Source organism: Heterodontus francisci, chromosome 34 (assembly GCF_036365525.1).
Source record: "Heterodontus francisci isolate sHetFra1 chromosome 34, sHetFra1.hap1, whole genome shotgun sequence".
NCBI classification, from domain to species: Eukaryota; Metazoa; Chordata; class Chondrichthyes; order Heterodontiformes; family Heterodontidae; genus Heterodontus; species Heterodontus francisci.
The window spans coordinates 5,209,329-5,230,936 of record NC_090404.1 but is presented as its reverse complement, the minus strand read 5'-3'; the positions used below and the strand labels follow the sequence as shown (position 1 = coordinate 5,230,936).

Here is a 21,608-nt window from a genome sequence, read left to right as displayed (position 1 = left end):
GCAAAGACAGTGTGAGGAAAATCTTTTTTATGCAGCAAGTGGTTCGGATCTGGAATGCACTTCCTGAGAATGTGGTGGAGGCAGGTTCAATTGAAGCCTTCAAAAGTGAATTGGATAATTACCTGAACAGAAAAAAAAATGCAGGGCTACAGGAACAAGGCATAGGAGTGGGACTATGTGAGTGGCTCTTGCAGAGAGCCAGCACAGATTCAATGGGCCAAATGGCCATTTTCTGTGAAGTTACCATTCTTTTAAATTCGTTTAATGGGATGTGGACGTTACTGGCTCGGCCAGCATTTATTGCTGAAGGTGGTGGTGAGCTGCCTTCTTGAACCGCTGCAGTCTCTGTGGGGTAGGAACACCCACAGTGCTGTTAAGAAGGGAGTTCCATGATTTTAATCCAGCGACAGTGAAGGAACAGCGATATAGTTCCAAGTCAGGATGGTGTGTGGCTTGGAGGGGAACTTGCAGCTGGTGATGTTCCCATGCATCGGCTGCCCTTGTCCTTCTAGCTGGTAGAGGTCGTGGGTTTGGAAGGTGCTGCCTGAGTAGCCTTGGTGCCTTGCTGCAGTGCATCTTGTAGATGGCACACACTGCTGACTTGTACTGTGTAGATGGTGAGCAGGCTTTGAGCAGTCAGGAGGTGGGTTACTTGCCGCAAGATTCCCAGCCTCTAATCTGCAGGAACCATTCTAGAATCTATAGAATTTTGGAAGATGACTACCAATGCATCCACTATCTCTACAGCCACCTCTTTCACACTCTGGGATGTAGATCATCAGGTCGAAGGGATTTATGAATTTTCAGTCCAATTAATTTCTACAGTACTACGTATTTACTAACACTAATTTCTGTCAGTTCCTCATTCTCGCTAATCAATTGGTTCTCTAGTATTCCTGGGAGGTTTTATGTATCTCCCTCCATGAAGACATACACAAAGACTTTGTTTAGTTTTTCTGCCATTATAAATTCTCCTGTCTCTGCCTGATCAGAGAACTCCTCTACGCTGATGATGCTGCGCTAGTCACTCACATGAAACTTCAACTAAAAAGAGTTGTGGACTGTCTCTCCCATGCCTGTAACTTGTTCTCCTTGATTATGTGTCAAGAAAACTGTGGTCATGGGTCAAGATGTTGCATCACTGCCCTGATCATATTAAAAATAACACCCCACAGGAAGTGGTTAGCAAATGATGATAGCTTGGTCCACAGTGACAGACAAACTGTCCCTTGATGTATGCATAGGGAAAATAGCTACCACTTTTGGCTGACTTGGGAACCGCGCATGGGATAACACCAAGCTAACCCTTAGGACCAAGCCGATTGTTTATAAGGCATCTCCTGACTCCCCAAAGCCTGTCCACCGTCTACAAGGCACAAGTCAGGAATGTGATGAAATACTATCCACTTGCCTGGATGGGTGCAGCTCCAACAACACTCAAGAAGCTCAACAACAACCAGGACAAAGCAGCCCACTTGATTGGCACCCCATCCACAAACATTCACTCCCTCCACTACCGACGCACTGTGGCAGCAGTGTGTACTATCTACAAGATGCACTTTAGCAATGGACCAAGGCTCCTTAGACAGCACCTTCCAAACCCGCGACCTCAAACACCTAGAAGGACAAGGGTAGCAAATACATGGGAACACCACCACCTACAGGTTCCCCACCAAGTCACACACCATCCTGACTTGGAACGATATCGCGTTCCTTCACTATCGCTGGGTAAAAATCCTGGAACTCCCTTCCTAACAGCACTGTGGGTGTACCTACCTCACATGGACTGCAGTGGTTCAAGAAGGCAGCTCGCCACCACCTTCTCAAGGGCAATTAGAGATGGGCAACAAATGCTGGCCTAGTCAGTGACGCCCACATCCCACGAATGAATAAAAAAAACTTTGCTATATGGCTGTGAAACATGGGTGACTTAGAGCTACCAGGAAAAGAAGTTCAATAATTTCCATCTTCGCTGTCTGCGGTACATTAATGGGTATATCCTGGCAGGACAAAATCACAAACATGACAGTCCTCTCAAAGGCAGAACTCCCAAATGTGTTGGCACTCATTAAACAGAGGTGGCTTCAGTGGTTTGGGCAGTCTGCAGGATGGAAGACATTCGCATACCCAAGAACGTTCTGTATAGTGAGGTGGCTGGGTGAGACGACCCGCGGGGCACCCAAAGCTCAGCATCAAAGGTGTTTGCAAGCGTGACATGAAGGCCCTAAATGTCGGCACCTGGGAGTCACTAGCTGGTGAAAGAGGGAAATGGTGACACATCCTGTGGACTGGTGTGCACAACCACGATGAGCGGTTGCTGCAGCAGCTTGACAAGTTCAAAAACAGCAACTCACAGCATCAATATAAAATAAAAACAGAAAGTGCTGGAACTACTCAGCAGGTCAGACAGAATGTGTAAACTGTGAAGCAGTGTTAACGTTTCTGGTCTTCTCTCTCCAGTTGCTGAGTATTTCCAGCACCTTCTGTTTTTATTTCAGATTTCCAGCATCTGCATTATTTTCCATTGACATTAACTCACAGCGTCACTTGGCAGCTTCACGTGAGGCACTTGTGGAAGAACCTGCCTCTTAAGGATTGGCCTTCAAAGCTATCAACAAAGGTGAACCAAGAGAAGACACCCCTCCTAAATGGATCATCATCTTTCGGAGATGGAAGGATGTCAACCAACCTTTCTGTGAATGTCACACCAGAGGAGCCCAGTGCGCAGGCGCGGTGCTGGACTGCATCTGGAGCATGCGCAGTGTCACTGATCAGAGCTGTGCGAGTGCTGGAGACACGCTTGCAGCAGGTGAGAGTCGGCAGGGCGCTGGAGAGGAACGGAGCCGGTCGGTGGGTGGGAGGGGAGGCTTCAGAAACACCTGGTGTAGGCTGCAAGCCCCGAATAAGAACCTACAGGTCCCGCATTTACAGCACCGGGGCTTTTCCCCGGAACGGGCCCAAGTTAATGGCTGCCATGTTGGTTGAGCGGGGAGTAAAGCGCATGCGTGACCATCTTGGTGACGCTACAGAGAATGGGCGGGGCCTCAGGCTCCCAGTGACCAGGAGAGAAAATCATTGACTCATTGATTTGATTCTCACTCTGCAAACGGGTTGGAGAACTGAACCCAGTCAGAGTAGAGGGAGGGAGAAAACTGGCAATGGAGGAAAGAAATGGTGCGATGGGTTTGGATTTCAGCACAGGGAGGAGGGAGAGTGTGTGGGACGGGGATTTACAGCTTTGGGGGAACAAGAGAGGAAAAAATGTTCCATAGAAACTAGAATTGTCTGTTCAGAATTTCTATCCTGTACTGACAGTGATGACTTTTCTAAACTCCTTTTACAGGGTATTAGAAAGGGAGGATCTGCAGACAATGATTTTATTCTCACTCTGCACACAGGGGATTTCTCACCATCTCTCCTGAAGGTGCTGGTAAGTGCCAGGGTTACTGTTTACTTTCCACTGAATTGTAATGGAAATGATCTGAATTGTTGAACTCAACGTTGAGTCTGGAAGACTGAAATGCCAAATTGAAAGATGAGCTGCTGTTCCTTGAGCTTCTGTTGAACTTTATTAGAACAGTGTACAGGCCGAGGGCAGAGATGTTTGAGTGGGCGTGGAACAGGGAATAAAAATGACAGGCGAGCAGAAGCTCAGAGTCATGCTTGCGAACTGAAAGCAGTCATCTAATCTGCATTTGGTCTCCCCATGTATTGGAGACCGCATTGTGGGCAGTGAATACAGTATATTGACATTAATACAAATAAATTGTTGTTACACCTTGAGGGAGTGTTTGTGGCCTTGGACAGTGAGAAGGGAGGAGTTAAAAGGCAAGTGTTACATCTCCTGTGCTTGCTTGGGAAGAAAGTGGGTGTTGGATGTGATAGAGGTATAAACCAGGGGGTTGCAGAGGTATGAACCAGGGGGAATGCTGAAAGGGAGGGGAAGATATGTTTGGTGGTGGAATCACACTGGAGGTGGGGGAAATGATGGAGGATGATGTGTTGAATGTGGAGGCTGGTGAGGTGGAAGGTGAGGACAGAAGAACCCTATCGTGCTTCTGGGAGGTGGGGAAGGGATGAGAGAAAAAGTGTGACAAGTGGAATGGAACAGGAAGGAGGAGGCTGGAGGGAGCGGGTTAATAAACTCTGAGGCAACGCAGACCGAGTGCAGCCCCAGACCCCCATGATAAAACAGGGAACATTATCCAATTACAGACACCTGGTGTGGGCCTCAAACTCCGAATAAGAAGCTCCCGGTCCCGTGTTTGCACCAAGTGGAGCGGCAGCTGTGGGGCTTCTCCCAGTAACAGGCCCGGTTTAACAGCCGCCATCTTTATAGGAGGCAGAGTTCAGCAGGATGCCTGCGTGGCCATCCTGGGACAGGAAGCAAGAGGAGAGAATGTTGTGAATTTCTATCCTGGACTGACGGTGATGGCTTTTGTAAACTTCTTTTACAGGGGATTAGAAGGGGAGGATTTAAAGGCAGGAAACTCAAAACAAGCATCACATCAAGATCGTGCAGAGTCACACAATTCATCAGGACCTGAATATCAAATGTCTGTCTATTCAGTCTGTGGGAAAAGATTTCAAACATCAGTGTGACTGAAAAAGTACTGAGACACACGCACTGAGTGAGAGTGTTCCAGTGAACTGACTGTGGAAAGAGCTTTGACCAGTTACACAGACTGAAAAAACGTCGCACCATTCACAGCAGGAAGAAGCTATAGACCTGTTCTGTGTGTGGACAGGCTTCAAGTGAGCGCCCAACCTGGAGAGACACAAGGATACCCGCACCAAGGAGAAACCGTGGAGACTGTGTGAAGGGATTCAATTCCCCATCCCAGCTGGAAACTCATTGGTGCAGTCACATTGGGGAGAGGCTGTTCACCCCCTCCATGTGTGGAAAGGGATTCACTCAGTCTTCCGACCTTCTGAGACACCAACTTATTCACTCCGATCAGAGACCTTTTAAATGTTCTGACTGTGAGAAGACATTTAAAAGAAAAAAAGATCTATTGACACACCAGCGAGTTCACACTGGGGAGAGACCGTTCACCTGCTCTGTGTGTGAGAAGGGATTCACTCGGTCATCCTCTCTGCTGAAACACCAGCGAGTTCACACTGGGGAGAGGCCGTTCACCTGCTCCCTGTGTGGGAAAGGATTCACTCAGTCATCTGATCTGCTGACTCACCAGCGGGTTCACACTGATGAGAGACCTTTTAAATGTTCTGACTGTGGGAAGAGCTTTAAAAGCAGAAATGAGCTGCTGACACACCAACGAGTTCACACTGAGGAGAGACCTTTTCCATGTTCTCACTGTGAGAAGAGCTTTAAAAGCAGAAATGAGTTGCTGAAACATCAACGCACTCACACCGGGGAGAGGCCATTCACCTGTTCTCTGTGTGGGAAAGGATTCACTCGGCATTCGAACCTTCTCGCACACCAACGCACTCACACTGGGGAGAAGCCGTTTACCTGCTCTGACTGTGGGAAGGGATTTAGTTATCCATCCAACCTGCAGACACACCAACTTGTTCACACTGATCAGAGACCTTTTAACTGTTGTGACTGTGAGAAGAGCTTTAAAAGTAGAAATGAGCTGCTGAAACACCAACGCACTCACACTGGGGAGAGACCGTTCACCTGCTCCGTGTGTGGGAAGGGATTCACTAATGCATCCCACTTGTTGAGACACCAACTTGTTCACACTGGGGAGAGACCATTTAACTGTTCTGACTGTGAGAAAAGCTTTAAAAGTAGAAATCATCTGTTGAAACACCAACACACTCACACCGGAGAGAGGCCGTTCACTTGCTCTGAGTGTGGGAAGGGATTCAACAATTCATCAAACCTGCTGAGACACCAGCGAGTTCACAAGTAACTGCAGGGTTACTGGATTCTGCTGTTATTGCTGCTGTTAATCACATCCAGGACGGAACCATGTTCATTCTGACAATTGGAGTTTATTTCTGATGATGTAAACAACCCCTATAACTCAGCTGGAATTTAATATTCTGGATAAATGTGAAATAAATCAGCTTTGTTTCCAACACACAGTGTGTGGAGTATTTGTTTCCAGGAAAAGAGGAGACTAATTGAAATGCTGCTGTTGACTGTTCCAGTTTTGGGCCTTTTCTCTTCTGTTAAAGAAAGACTTGTATTTTTGTAGCTCCTTTCATGACATCAGGACGTCTCAAAACACTTTACAGCCGATGAAGTTTAGAAGGAGCTTTACCCCAAATGGCCAAGTCCAGCTCCTATTTCTTTTGGTCTCTTTGTCCAGCCCATGCTGTACCTGCCCTGGGAGTATTTGATGGGGACAGTGTAGAGGGAGCTTTACTCTGTATCTAACATACGCTGTACCTACCCTGGGCGTGTTTGATGGGGACAGTGTAGAGGGAGCTTTACTCTGTATCTAACATACGCTGTACCTGCCCTGGGCGTGTTTGATGGGGACAGTGTAGAGGGAGCTTTACTCTGTATCTAATGTATGCTGTACCTGTCCTGAGAGTGTTTGATGGGGATAGTGTAGAGGGAGCTTTACTCTGTATCTAACGTGTGCTGTAGCTGCCCTGGGCGTGTTTGATGGGGACAGTGTAGAGGGAGCATTACTCTGTATCTAACGTGTGCTGTACCTGCCCTGGGCATGTTTGATGGGGACAGTGTAGAGGGAGCTTTACTCTGTATCTAATGTGTGCTGTACCTGTCCTGAGAGTGTTTGATGGGGATAGTGTAGAGGGAGTTCTACTCTATCTAACCCGTACTGTACCTGTCCTGAGAGTATTTGGGACAGTGTAGAGGTAACTTTACTCTGTAACTAACCCTTTTTATTTATTTTTTTCAGAAAGTCTTTATACCTCAGACCCCTTTTATTTTGTCAAGGGGCCTTTATTCCCCAGGCCCCATTTATACACATTTTAAATAAATAACTTGATTTAAAAATAGATAAATAAAACTGAACTCAAATTAAAATACAATTCTCCACATCTATGATGCACTCCAGCCCCTGCAGTGCCCACCGGTCGTAGAAGGCCTCGAGCGAACCAGTGGACACCCCATGTTCCCTTTCCAGGGACACCTGGCCGCAAATGTAACCTCAGAAGTGGAGTGGTCAATCAGGGCGGATGGACCCCCCCGAAGGACGACTGCCTCTTGGCTAGGCTCAGGAGCAGACAGATGAGGAGATCCTCCTCCCAGCCTGTCCCCCTCTGTAGCAGGTGCCCAAAGATCAGGAGCATGGAGCTGAAGTGCAACCAAAACTTAAGGAGCAGCCCCTTTAGATAATCAGAGGGGCTGTAACCTCGCACTCTCCACATACACATGGTATCCGGACTCATCCAGGCTGCAGAAATTACAGGCGGCCTGGGAGTCTGTGAACCTTCTGAAAAGCCTATTGCATGGGACTGCCCTGTGCAGCACTCTCCAACCAGGGTGAGGGCACCCAAGTAGAGGGACCTCCACCGGGGATTCCCCTCGCTGCCAGATGGCATCACGGACTGCCACGACATGTCCAGGCGGCAGACTAGAGCGAGGAAATGGAGAGTGTGCAGGTACAGCCCATACAGGAAACTGCGCTGCACAGTATGGAATGGCACGGAAGGCATTTCCGAGAGCTGGCTCAGGTTGTGTGGGACCGACTCCTGTGGAGGATTTCGGAGCCTGGTTCCAATGAGCAGTTCCGGCCGATCAAGGGTCACCTCAGCCTGGAGTGCTCCACACACCCTCAGCACCTGCACTGAGGGGCATCCCGGAGGCTTTGGCTTCTCCTGCACCTGTCAGTTCATCCCCAGAGTCGGCTGACTGGACAACCAGAGCCCCCTCCTCTGCCGGCAGGGGAGCGCCCTGACTGGAGGTGACCATGTTCCAGACTCTGAATAGACAGGCAGCTCCCTCAGAGAGGTGTGGCCAGGGGTCGGCAACATGTCCGTACACAGACACCAGAGTCTGGTAAAGTTTTTGAGGTCTGTGACTGGTAATTTCCGGGATGAGAAATTTCCCATTTTCTTCTTCTTTCCAACCAGACCAGCTTTTTAAAAAAAAAAATGCAAGTGTCCGTTTCAGAGCTGACGAGCTTAGAGTGGAGATAGCACTTCCGAACCTCAGACAACTTCATGGTTTTCCGGAGGGTTCCAATTTTTTTTAAAAGCCTGTCGTAAACCCCGAACCTGTTTGTGGTTTGGAAGCGCAGTCTCTGCTTGAAGTACTTGTCAGCTGTGGAACTGACAGCTGTGATTTTATTTTTTAAAGAATGGACCAACCATGAAGCTGCTCAGCTGAGAGGTCCTGCTCTCTGCGACTGTCAGGCATGGAGATAGAGGGACATGGAGGGAGAAGGATTGGGTGGGGTGGGGTGGGGGGGGAACAGGGAGAGAGGGGAGGGAGAGAGACAGAGGGGCAGGGAGAGGTAGAATGAGGCGGGGGGGGAGAGAGAAAGAAAAGAGGGGACTGAGAGGGACAGTGAGAGGGATGGGGGGGGCAAGGAGAGAGAGATGTGGGGCAGAGAGAGGGAGGGAGGACAGTTAGAGAAAGTGGGGGCACAGAGAGAGAGAAGGGGGGACAGAGAGAGGGGGGCAGCGAGAGGGGGAGATGACAGAGGGGGAACACAGAGAGGGAGGTGGAGAGAGACAGAGAAAGGAGGGAGAGAAAGTGATCAAGATCGCTCCTGACAGATGGACATCTATCCGGAATACACCACATCGCTACAAGTGTGTGGGAAAACATTGACTACTTCTGCAAGCCAAACAAATGCCAGGTATCTCACTACATCAGTGTCCAGCATAGTTCAGAGAGCGTAACTCAATAAATTAGTCTACTCACTTAAAGCTTCTTGACAAAAATGCACATTTGTTGGTGTTTTGATTAATAGTAAGATAAATTTTTAATGGCTTTATCTTTCTGAAATTGTCTCACAGGCTCCCAATGCAAGGCAAAAATTGTAATACGGCTCCCACACAAATAGGTTGGACACTCTTGCTTCAAGCCTTTAACCAGCTAGGTTATTTTAAAAGACAAATTTAAAGGCTTGTGTTATGTAAACTCATTTTAAAATGGCAAAAGTCACTTAGGGAATGTCTCGATTTCGACGCTCTGGCGCGCATTACTTTCACCTGGGACACAAGCTCAGTGACATGTTGAACATGGCTAAACTTCTACTTCTATATAAATGTCGCAACTCCGCTGCTATTCGTTTGGAATTGCATTGTTCCAGAACTCTTATTGTGGGGAAAACAGGCAAGAAAATCCAAGGACTCTCCAGAAGTCAGCACTGTAAGTTCCTCATAAATACAGTGTAATGGGGCTGAGTGATATTGGCAATAACAGATGCTGCTGACCCATATACAATAGTTAGTAAATACCATGTATCAGGGAGCTTTAATAGACCTTAATCTATGATGGACTGGCTATGGTTCCTTAACAAAATCTATTTTGCATTTGCAGGTTTAAAAACTGGGAACATAAAATAAAAATTTATTATGTTTCAGTGACCAAGTTGGAAACAGTCAATGAACTGATGTTTTTTTGCTGCAGCAAGTTGTACAAGTATGTCAAAGCTCAGAGTCTGCAATGTGCTTCATTTACTATCCAGTTTGAGGGCAGATAACCTGAGTAGCCAATGTCATTTGAAAGTTGTCTGTATCATATAATTGCATTACATTTAAAAGTGCACCTTTGCTAGCAGGTAAGAGATTTGGCTTGGACAAAAATTGGTGAGTCTGGAGTACAATCTTACAAATAGTGACTAAACATTTTGTAACTGAATAATACATGCAGTAACAACCGCTCAACTTCTTGCAGAAAAGTTTTTTGTTAATTATCTTGTCAGAGCTGCATATGAATCGACAGTGATAGACTGAGATACAGATATATGTGAATTTAAGAGAATCGCTTTATTGGAGAAACTGAAGGGTGCTCTTTATTTGTAATTGTGTTTATCTAATTTTGTCACTAGATTTGGTGAGCAAATGATATTTTGTCCATGAGAGATTCTGTTGCTTCTCTATTTTAGAATCCAGAACCTGGTTTCAAAGCCTGTCAGGATGAATAAACTAGCCTTGGCCTCCTAACGTTAATCTCTCTGTCCCTTCATGTCCCACTCTGCTTTTCTGTTTTACATGACTCTTCTGAAGTACAATCTGCTTTATCCGAGAAAATTCTCCTGATTTGGAGATCACTGCCCTTTTGTTGGCTGTCTTCAGATACATATTACAAGCAGGTGGAAATGTTGCACAGAGACCACAATGAGTTAAATTGTCTTGTGACAACAATGGTGAGAAATGATACATCTTCCTATTGCTAATTTTTCTACTGCCTTACCTCAATAACCACAATAACAATCCTCTCCTTGAGTATCTTGGTTAATTGGATGCATCTGCACTCCTGACATAGTGTGAATCCACAGAGATCATCCAGTAAGGTCCATCTGCCACCCTGTGACATGATGCAGCTAGCTCTATTCTGTCAACAAAAATAATTCGCATTGGCATTGCATAATATTTTGCTTGCGAGCAAGCTAATACAGTTGTGCTGCTCTCCACTGATGTTTGTATGCTTAGCTACTTTATTTATAGGGAGAAATGTGCTTTAAATAGGACTGTTTTTTGATGGCATTAAATTGGCAATAGACTTTATATATGGCTTAATTGCCCATGTCCGTGGCTGCAACATGTTGGTGTCTGTACCTGCTCTCAGCCGCTGTGAAAGTGACTCCAGCACACTCTCAGCTTTGATCAAAGTGACACTGTGCAAGCCCCAGATACAGTCCAGCACTGTGCCTGCCCGCGGGGCTCCTGTAGTGTGAATAAGGCACATTCACATCTGTGGGGAATGATCAGACACGTCAGCAGCATGGAAGATGGTCGCATGATCAAGGACCTTCTGTATGGTGAGGTGGCTGGGACCAGATCACCAGTGGGCGTCTAAAACTCCGTTTTAAAGTTGTTTGCAAGTATGACATGAAGGACAAATGTCAACTATCGCACCTGGGAGTCACTAGCTGACGAAAGAGGGAAATGGCGACACGTCCTGTGGACTGGTGTCGAGGAGTATAGGGGATGTAGGAGTACACTTAAGAAGGAAATTAGGAGGGCAAAAAGGGGCCATGAGATTTCCCTGGCAGATAAGATAAAGGAGAAACCTAAAAGATTCTATAAGTATATTAAGAGTAAAAGGGTAGCTAGGGAGAGAGTACGTTCCATTAAGGATCAGTGTGGTAATCTATGTGTGGAGACACGGGAAATGGGCGAAGTCTTAAATGAATACTTCTCGTCTGTATTTACCATGACAGTCATGGAAGCTAGTGAGTTCAAGGGAGGGAACAGCGATATCCTGGAGCATATCAACATTACAAAGGAGGTGTTGAAGCGCATTAAGGTGGATAAATCCCCAGAGCCTGACCAGGTGTATCCTAGGATGCTATGGGAAGCAAGGGAGGAGATGGCTGGGGCCCTGGCAGAGATTTTCGTATCATCGTTAGCCACGGGTGAGGTACCGGAAGACTAGAGGTTAGCTAATGTTGTGCCTTTATTTAAGAAGGGCAGCAGGGATAAGCCAGGGAACTACAGGCCGGTGAGCCTTACATCAGTGGTGGGAAAGTTATTGGAAAGGATTCTGAGAGACAGGATTTCTATGCACTTGGAAAGGCATGGTCTGATTAGGGATAGTCAGCATGGTTTTGTGTGTGGGAAATCATGTCTCACAAATTTGATTGAGTTTTTCGAGGAGGTGACCAAGAGGAGTGACGAGAGCAGGGCGATGGACGTTGTCTACATGGACGTTAGCAAGGCCTTTAAAAAGGTCCCGCATGGTCGGCTGGTCCAGAAGATGGGATCCAGGTTGAGCGAGCCAATTGGATACAAAATTGGCTTGGTGCTAGGAGGCTAGCTAGGAGGTGGTAGTGGAGGGTTGTTATTCAGATTGGAGGCTGGTGACCGGTGGTGTGCCGCAGGGATCGGTGCTGGGCCCTCTGTTGTTTGTCATATATATTAATGACTTAGATGTGAATGTAGGGGGCATGATTAGTACGTTTGCAGATGACACCAAAATTGGTGGTATAGTGGACAGTGAAGAAGGTTGTCTGAGGTTACAACAGGATATAGACCAACTGGGAAAGTGGGTAAGGGATTGGCAAATGGAATTTAACCCAGACAAGTGCGAAGTGATGCATTTTGGGAAGTTAAACTAGGGCAGGACATATACAGTGAATGGCAGGGCCGTGGGGCGTGTTGTTGAGCAGAGAGACCTTGGGGTGTAAGTACATTGTTCCCTGAAAGTGGCAACACAGGTAGACAGGGTGGTGAAGAAGGCGTATGACATGCTTGCCTTCATCAGCCAAGGCATTGAGTACAAGAGTTGGGACGTCATGTTAGAGTTGTACATAACGTTGGTTAGGCCGCATTTGGAGTACTGTGTACAGTTCTGGTCGCCGCACTACAGGAAAGATGTGATTAAGCTAGAGAGGGTGCAGAAAAGATTCACAAGGATGTTGCCTGGTTTGGAGGGCTTGAGTTGTAAAGAGAGATTGGATAAGCTGGGTCTGTTTTCCCCGGAGCGAAGGAGGCTGCGAGGGGACGTGATAGAGGTATATAAAATGATGAGAGGCGTAGATAGCCAGAGTCTGTTTCCCATGGAAGCGATGACCAAAACTAGAGGGCATAGATTTAAGGTGAAAGGGAGGAGGTTTAAAGGGGATCAAAGGGGTAAATTTTTCACACAAAGAATAGTGGGTATCTGGAATGAGCTGCCTGAGGAGGTGGTGGAGGCAGGAACAGTAGTGACATTTAAGAGGCATCTGGACAGGTACTTGAATGAGCAAGGCATAGAGGGATATGGAATTAATGCAGGCAGGTGGGATTAGTATAGATAGACATTATGGTCGGCATGGACGCGGTGGGCCTGTTTCTATGCTGTACGACTCTATGACCACGATGACCAGTTACTGCAGCAGCTTCACAACAGGCGCCAATGTCAAAAACAACAACTCTCAGAGTCACTCGGCAGCTTCACCTGCAGCACTTGTGGCAGAATCTGCCTCTTAAATACTGGCCTTCACAGCATCAGCAAAGGTGAACCAAGAGAAGACACCTCACTTAAATGTATTGTTTGCTGCGAGTCCTTCATCTTTCTGTAGATGGAAGGATGTCAACCAACCCGCCATTGAAAACCCCAAAGGCAGGTTCAGAGATTTCAGACATCTTTGTAAAGAGAGACGAATGGGTACAAGTAAATCAACAATAAAATTAAAATATACCTGCATAACATTTCGCCCAAGAAGAACTGAAAATAAAATCCACACCAGCTTGCAAAAGATAAATACTTTTCTTCAATGGAACAAGTAATAATGTGAAATGTCCTTTTTGGGATGGCGTCCATCTTTCTACGGGGCTGCGCTGCTTCATTTCGCCTGGTTTAATCGCGTTCGTGCAGATTTGCCCCAAACAAAGATGGCGGCGACGGGGGCGGGGTTTGACGTTTCTCCCCGGGCGGAGCTGCTGCGCATGCGGTTGTCGGGGGCGCGCGGGTTATTTTTTCCGCTTCGAGAAGTTTGAACGGGAAACGGTTTAACGGTCGCCGGCGTTGCCATGGCTGCGGGGGCGGGGCTTGGTAATGGCGCGTGCTGGCACAGGTGGGCCCTCGAGCTGAGCAGCAGCAGCAGCAGGTGAGCGGCCAGGAGCAAGGCCGCGGAGAGAGCCTGGGGCTCGAGTGGGAGGCGGCAGCCGGCAGGCCCCGGGCTGGCCTCTCTCCTGGGGAGGACACCACTCTGACTGGGGCCACCCAAAACACTGAAACACGGGGATTTTAATGTCACAGCCTTTGAGGCGGAGGCAATGGGTGTGAGAAAACCTGGTTGATAATGACTGAGCTTGGATGGGTTTTGGTGTCTCCAGTGAGTGGGCTTCAGATTTTCCACCAGTCCCTTTGAGGAAAGGACTGGCTGCAAGTTTTTACTAATTCATTCTTGGGATGTGGGCATCACTGGTAAAGCTGGTATTTATTACCCAGATATTGACTTTCAATTCTCAAACTGCCATGGCTGGAGTCGAACTCTCAACCTCTGGATTAATGTAACAGAACCACGGCTGAGTGCTATGTGACAGTGTGTTTAATTCAGAATTTGGTAAGTGTGGACATTTCAAGGGTTGAGCTGTTTCCAAAATCTGGTCAAGTTTCCATTTAACTTGACTTTAACATTAAATTGTAGTTCCTTTCAGTCTTAGTCAATGGTAAACAAGCTGCCTGCTGGTGTCAGCTGCACAGTTGCTTAGGTAGCTAGTTCACAGAATCGTTACAGTGCAGGAGGCTATTCGGCCCATCAAATTTGCTTCCCATTTCCGCCCTTCTCTCACCTTTACATGGTCCATCTCCGACACTTGACTTCCCTTCCTCGACTTCTCTGTCTCCATCTCTGGGGATAGACTGTCTATTAATATTCATTATAAGCCCACCAACTCCCACAGCTACCTCGACTACACTTCTTCACACCCTGCTTCCTGTAAGGACTCCATTCCATTCTCCGTCTCCGACGCATCTGTTCTGACGATGCTACTTTCCACGACAGCGCTTCTGATAAGTCTTCCTTTTTTCTCAACCGAGGATTCCCCCCACTGTGGTTGACAGGGTTCTCAACTGTGGGGGATTCAATTACTAGAGGACACGAGTTCAAAGTGAAAGGGGAAAAGTTTAGGGGGGATATGCGTGGAAAGTTCTTTACGCAGAGGGTGGTGGGTGCCTGGAACGCGTTGCCAGCGGAGGTGGTAGATGCGGGCACGATGGCGCCTTTTAAGATGTATCTAGACAGATACATGAATGGGTAGGAAGAAAAGAGATACAGAACCTTAGAAAATAGGCGACATGTTTAGAGAGAGGATCTGGATCGGCGCAGGCTTGAAGGGCCGAAGGGACTGTTCCTGTGCTGTAATTATCTTTGTTCTTTGTGTCCGGCCCATTTCCTGCACCTCTACCCTCACCCCTTCCTCTCCCGCCCAGAACCGCAACAGGGTTCCCCCTTGTCCTCACTTTCCACCCCACCAGCCTCCACATCCAAGGGATCATTCTCCGCCATTTCCGCCACGTCCAGCGTGATGCCACCACTTCCCCTCCCCTGTAAGCATTTCGCAGAGATCATTCCCTCCGTGACACCCTGGTCCATTCCTCCATTACCCCCAACACCTTGTCCCCTTAGCCTGCAATTGCAGGAGGTGTAATACCTCCACTTTTACCTCCTCTCTCCTCACAATCCAAGGTCCCAAACACTCCTTTCTGGTGAGGCAGCGATTTACTTGTACTTCTTTCAATGTAGTATACTGTATTCGCTGCTCACAATGTGGTCTCCTCTACATTGGGGAGACCAAACACGGAGTGGGTGACCACTTTGCGGAACACCTCTGCTCAGTCCGAAAGCCTGACCCCGAGCTTCTGGTTGCTTGCCATTTCAACACTCCCCCCTGCTCTCATACCCAGCCATCTGTTCTGGGATTGCTGCAGTGTTCCAGTGAACATCAACGCAAGCTTGAGGAACAGCATCTCACTTACCGATTAGGCACGCTACAGCCTGCCGGACTGAACATTGAGTTCAATAATTTCAGAGCATGGCGGGCCCCCTTTTTTATTTTGTTTTTTTTTCTTTTTATTTTGTTTTCATTTGTTTCATCATTCATTTTTCTTACCATGTGCCTGCCTGCTGTTTTTATTTCATGTTTGTGCTTTGGGCCAGGGCTGTAATGTTTCTGTCCATTAACACCCTCTCTGCACTAACACTTTATCTTTCAATACACTGTTAACATACCGTTTGCCTTCGCTGCATGACCTTCTGGTCAGTTATTCTCTGTGACCCTGTCCTATCAACATCTTTACTTTTGTTATCTCTTGCCCCACCCCTGCTTTATTTGCTTAAAACCGATTACATTTCTAACCTTTGCCAGTTCTGATGAAGGGTCACTGACCTGAAATGTTAACTCTGCTTCTCCCTCCACAGATGCTGCCAGACCTGCTGAGTATTTCCAGTATTTCTTGTTTTTATTTCCGATTTCCAGCATCTGCAGTATTTTGCTTTTGTATTATTGTTTAAAATGCAGACCTGATCCTTGGCTTTATAAATAGAAGCAGAGAGAACAAAGGTAAGGAGGTTATGGTAAATCTTTATAAACCACTAGTTAGATCTCAGGTAGAGTATTGTGTCCAGTTCCGGGCACCAATCTTTGGAAAGGACATCAAGGCCTTGGTGAGGGTACAAAGGGTACTAGAATGATACCCAGGATGAGGGGTTTCAGTTCTGTGGAGAAGCTGGGATTGTTCTGAGAGCAGAGAAGGTTAATGGGAGATTTAATAGAGGTGTTCAAAATTCTGAGGGGTTTTCATAGAGTAGAGAGAGAGAAACTGTTTCCTCTGGCAGGACGGTCAGTAACCAGAGGACACAGATTTAAAATAATTGGCCAAAAACGCCAGGGGTGGGGGAGTGCATGGGGGCGGAGAAATGAATTTAGCCAGTGAGTTCTGATCTGGACTGCACTGCCTGAAAGGGCGAAGGAAGCAGACTCAATAATAACTTTCAAAAAAGAGGAAATTTGCCAATACTGTGGCAAAAGCGTAAAGGAATGGGACTATAATTGAAACAAAGTGCTAGAAATACTCAACAGGTCTGGCAGCATCAGTGGAAACAAAAACAGTTTCCATTTCAGGTCTGTGACAGTTCATCAGAACTGGTAAAGGGTAGAAATGTAACAGTCTTTGAGCAAGCGAAAGGGGGAGTGGTTATTTCGAATTTTAACGGGGTGTTTGACAAGCAAATCGTCAGTTGTGTGGGGAAAAAAAAAATCCTCCGCCTTCCCACCGCTACAGGGGTTTCTCATTTCCATTTCGCTGCAAGACTTCATGAAACTTGCGGTCACAAATGGAAGAAAAATGAGCCAAGTGGGCGACTCGCTTTCTCTCTCATTCTGTCTCTCATTAGCCCTCCATCACTCTTGGTCTATGTGTCTTTGTCTTTTGCTCTATGTGTCTCTATGTCTTTCAGTCCCCCAAGGGGTGAACACATTTTTACCATCTCGGCCTGTATTCCTATTATTTATGTTGTTTCATATTCAAATATTACGGATGAAAATATCAGGATAAATAGATACAAGAGGAGATGGCATCTTTCTGTATTGTCTTCAGTGGAGACTATTTAGTGACTCAGTGCCCGTATGCTGCAAAGCGGATGATGATTGAAATTCTCACTGAGCAACATTGAAACAGACTGAGACTGAGTAGTTGTGATCCAGTGGTTAGGATAATGGGGACATCGAGAGAATGAATTAATAAATAAAAATAGACCAAACTGAAATCCCTCGGACATTAGGAATTGTTTCTACTGCTGTCAGAGTTCTCGCAATAAACAGGAAAATAAAAGTTCAATCACAACTTTTACGAAATATTTTTCAATAATTTCCCATTACTGACTGGCCTGTATTTTCTCGGTCTCACCCGTTTCCCTTTTTAAGCAATTGTACAACGTTAGCAGTCCCCTAGCACCACATCTGCAGCCGGAGGAGAATGAAAATGATGGTCAGAGCCTATGCTAGCTACTCCCTTCCTTCTCTTAGTGAACTGGGATACATTTCATCTGGGCCTGGTGATTTATCCACTTTCAAGGCTACTAAACAGCTTAATATTTCCTCCCTCACTGTGTTTATCCCATTCAATATTTCACACGTCTCCTCTTTAACTAAAATGTCTGCTTCATCCCTCGCTTTTGTGCAAACAGATGCAAAATATTCCTTAAGAATCATACCCACATTTTGGTCTCTAACCAGCCTTCTTATATATGTTTACTCTTAGAATTTTCTATGTAGTATTTTAACATGAAGCTGCACCAAGAAAAGCTATATAAATATAATCATTATCCAGCAGTTGAGCACTAAGGGGGAGAGCTATTTCACAAAGCAAGGAACAAAGGTTACACAGGCTATTCGGTGATTCACCGTAAATCAGCACCATTGGAAGCTGAGTATTAATTATAGCAGGGACCGGAGTCTGAGGTTATAAATTGGTGAGAATAATTTGAGTAATTTCTTCAATATTTGACATGCTAATAGCTTGTCTATCAAATATCTCAAGTCTATGTGATTAAGGGTGTATGTGTGCATAAATCATTGAAGGTAGCAGGACAAGTTGAGAGAACGGTTAATAAAGCATACAGCATCCTCGGCTTTATCAACAGAGGCACAGAGTACAAAAGCAAAGAAGTTATGTTAAACTTGTATAAAACCCTGGATCAGCCTCAACTGGGGTACCAGGCACCACACTTTAGGAAGGAAGTGAAAGCATAAGAGAGGGTGCAAGAGAATGGTTCTAGGGATCAGGAACTTCAGTTACATAGACAGTTTGGAGAAATTGGGACTTTTCCATGGACTGGACAGGGTTGAAATGAGATTTGACAGACGCGTTCATAATCGTGTGAGGTCTAGACAGAGTAGATAGGGAGAAACTGTTCCCATTGTTGGAAGGATCGCGAACCAGAGGGCACAGATTTAAGGTAATTGGAAAAGATGCAATGGTGACACGAGGAAAAGCTTTTACATGCAGCAGGTCATTAGGATCTGGAATGAACTGCCTGAGAGTGTGGTGGAGGCAGGTTCAATCGAGGCATTTAAGAGAGAACTGGATTATAATCGGAAAAAGAAGAATGTGCAGTGCTACAGCGAGAAGGCCGGGGATTGGCACGAGGTTAATTACTCCTTCAGAGAGCCAGCACAGACATGATGGACTGAATGGTCTCCTGCTTTGGTCTCCGGACTTGGCGTGTGCCCCATAGCATCTCTCATTCATGTGTGAATAGACAATCATTTCTGCCGACATTATTTTAAATTTAAGTCCAAGTCACAATTGTATTGAACAAAAGATGAACAAGTAAACAGATCACAAGACAATTCTGCAGCACGATATTGACAGGAGAAAGTCAGTTCTGTAACTTGAGATGAGGCCGTGTAAGCTCTGAATGTTGGTAATCACAAGTAGACTTAAGGCATTTGCTAGATGGGCTGTTCAAAGCTGTGAACTTGTTAGCTATCAACGGAATTACTATTCGTCTCACCAATTTATAACCTCTGGTCCCTGCTGTAATTAATACTCAGTATCCATAAATTCCATAAATACTGATTTACTGTCAATCACTGAATAGTCAGTGTAACATATTCTTCTGCTTTTGTTAAGTAACTCTGTCCATTAGAGATTTCTTTTCACTGACAGCAATGTCCCCATATAGCCACTCCAGGCGCTGCTTCACAAACCACTGACCACCTCCAGGCGCGTATCCGTTGTCTCTCGAGATAAGGAGGCCCAAAAGAAAGAAAGATTGATCCTGAGTCCTGTAAGAAATGTGTCCCAGTCTCACACTTCCATGGTTCAGAGCTCCTGGGCACAGGACAGAAGGCTCCTTTACCACTGAAGATGCTGTCTCTGGCTGGGTTCAGTTCAACACTCACTGGTAGGTATCTAATGCAATTATTCTAACAAAGAGCTTTCCTCTATGCGGGCCGTTGTGAAAGAGTGGCGGACAGCGCTATCCAGAATGCTCTGCGGGGTTGAACACTGTGTATCTCCATCAGAAGGGCGGAAATGCGCAGGCGCCAGAAGGCCCCGCCCCCAGAGGATGCCGATCGACGCGGAGCATGTGTGGTGCGGCTCCCGGAAATGGAACGGGATGAACGCAGCCTCAGCAACATTTAAGAAAGAGAACTTCAGTGTAATGGAAACTGACAGTTGGAACTTGTCAGCATTTGAACGATATTTACAAATGATTGGAGGGTTTCTTCCATTTGGGATCGTTTTCTGTTCTGTCCCCTCGAGGTGTTAAAGAACAGACATTCTCCTGTGCGCAGTGAGCTGCAGTGTTGAGGAGATGGTGGTATGTCACTGGCTAATACCCTGGGGGTATGGATTCAAACCCTACCATGGCAGCTGGTGGAATTTAAATTCAATTAATTAAAAAATCTGGAATTGAAAGCTAGTCTCAGTAATGGTGTTATGAAACTATCATTGATTGTTACAAAAACCCATCTGGTTCACTAATGTCCCTGAGGGAAAGAAATTACTCTGTCCTTGCCTGGTCTGGCCTACATGTGACTACAGACCAGGGCAATTTTGTAAGATAGATCGCTGCTTGGTGTAGTGTCTTAAAAAGTATAAGCTTAATTCGAAGTGATTATGATAAGTAATATTGCTTTAAAAATTGTTAAAGTAACTATAATATGTGTAAGCTCAGTTAAACATGCTTTGAGGCTGAGAAGCAAGCCAAGGTTATGTGAAAAAAAGTGGCGGAGCAGCGAAAAAGAAACCTTGAGTTAAATATGAAAAGAACGTAGTGGTATGTTTGAAACTAAAAGATAATGAAAAACAGAACATTAGTTAAGTTACAATTAAAACAGAAAGTTTAAAGCTTCTAACATCTATTATCACTAGAATTAAAGACATTGCTGTAATTCGTGTAACAACTGTTTGTATAAAGTTTCTAGATAAGGAAGAACTAAGTTGCAAGAAAATGGGACAAAGTGATACCAGAAAATTAAGCATAAATTTAATGTTAAAGTTTTTAAAAATGATGATTAAACAGAATGAGTGAGATAGCCCAGGCGATTATCATAAGAACATAAGAAATAGGAGCAGGAGTAGGCCATTCAGCCCCTCAAGCCTGCCCCGATTCAATAAGATCATGGCTGATCTGTCCGAGGCCTCAACTCCTCTTTCAGGCCTGCTCAGCGTAACCCTCGACTGCCCGAGATTTCAAAAATCTATCTACCTCCTCCTTAAATACATTTAGTGATCTAGCCTCCACAACTCTCAGAGGTAGAGAATTCCAGAGATTCACCACCCTCTGAGAGAAGAAATTCCTTCACATCTCAGTTTTAAATGTGTGACCCCTTATTCTGTAACTATTACCCCTAGTTCGAGATTCCACCACCATTGGAAACATTCTCAACGTCTACCCTGTCAAGCCCCCTTAAAGTCTTATATGTTTCAATAAGATCACCTCTCATTCTTCTAAACTCCAATGAATATAGGCCTAACCTGGTTAGCCATTCTTGATAAGACAACCCCTTCATCCCAGGAATCAGCCAAGTGAACCTTTTCTGAACTGTCATAGAGAGATACAGCACTGAAACAGGCCCTTCGGCCCACCGAGTTTGTGCCGACCAACAACCACCCATTTATACTAATCCTACATTAATCCCATATTCCTTACCACATCCCCACAATTCTCCTACCACCTACCTACACTAGGGGCAATTTGCAATAGCCAATTTACCTATCAACCCTGCAAGTCTTTGGCTGCGGGAGGAAACCGGAGCACCCGGCGGAAACCCAGGCGGTCACTGGGAGAACTTGCAAACTCCGCACAGGCAGTACCCAGAGCTGAACCTGGGTCGCTGGAGCTGTGAGGCTGCGGTGCTAACCACTGCGCCGTCCAGTTTGGCCAGATCCTGTTTTATCAAATTGAAATCGGCCTTCCCCCAATTCAGTACCTTTTATTTCTGGCCCGTCTTTGTCCTTTTCCATAACTATCTTAAATCTTAGAGTCATGGTCACCATCCCTGAAATGCTCCCCCACTGATACTGCTACCATTTGTCCAGCTTC

At 46.0% G+C, this 21,608-nt stretch overlaps 1 protein-coding gene and 1 long non-coding RNA gene across 3 annotated transcripts; both read left to right on the top strand.

Annotated features, from left to right (window-relative positions):
- The first annotated feature begins 2,679 nt into the window (after positions 1 to 2,679).
- Positions 2,680 to 6,044, top strand: LOC137348470 (zinc finger protein 271-like). Of its 2 annotated transcripts, XM_068013774.1 has the most exons (3): positions 2,680 to 2,809; positions 3,344 to 3,430; positions 4,458 to 6,044. In XM_068013774.1, exon 3 carries the CDS (start codon positions 4,896 to 4,898, stop codon positions 5,880 to 5,882), a length of 987 nt encoding a protein of 328 aa, XP_067869875.1. In that variant the 5' UTR covers positions 2,680 to 2,809; positions 3,344 to 3,430; positions 4,458 to 4,895; the 3' UTR covers positions 5,883 to 6,044. The 2 variants fall into 2 exon arrangements, with proteins under 2 accessions (XP_067869875.1, XP_067869876.1); XM_068013775.1 differs by lacking the exon at positions 3,344 to 3,430 and having other exon boundaries at positions 2,765 to 2,809.
- A 7,483-nt stretch (positions 6,045 to 13,527) lies between these two features.
- LOC137348951 (uncharacterized) lies at positions 13,528 to 19,978 on the top strand. Its single transcript, XR_010969149.1, has 2 exons — positions 13,528 to 14,114; positions 19,239 to 19,978. It is a non-coding gene; the product is annotated as an uncharacterized lncRNA (long non-coding RNA).
- The last annotated feature ends 1,630 nt before the right edge of the window (positions 19,979 to 21,608 follow it).

What these genes read in the sequence shown, in the direction of transcription:
- LOC137348470 (XM_068013774.1), top strand. Translation starts at nt 4,896, where the DNA reads ATGTGTGGAAAGGGATTCACTCAGTCTTCCGACCTTCTGAGACACCAA.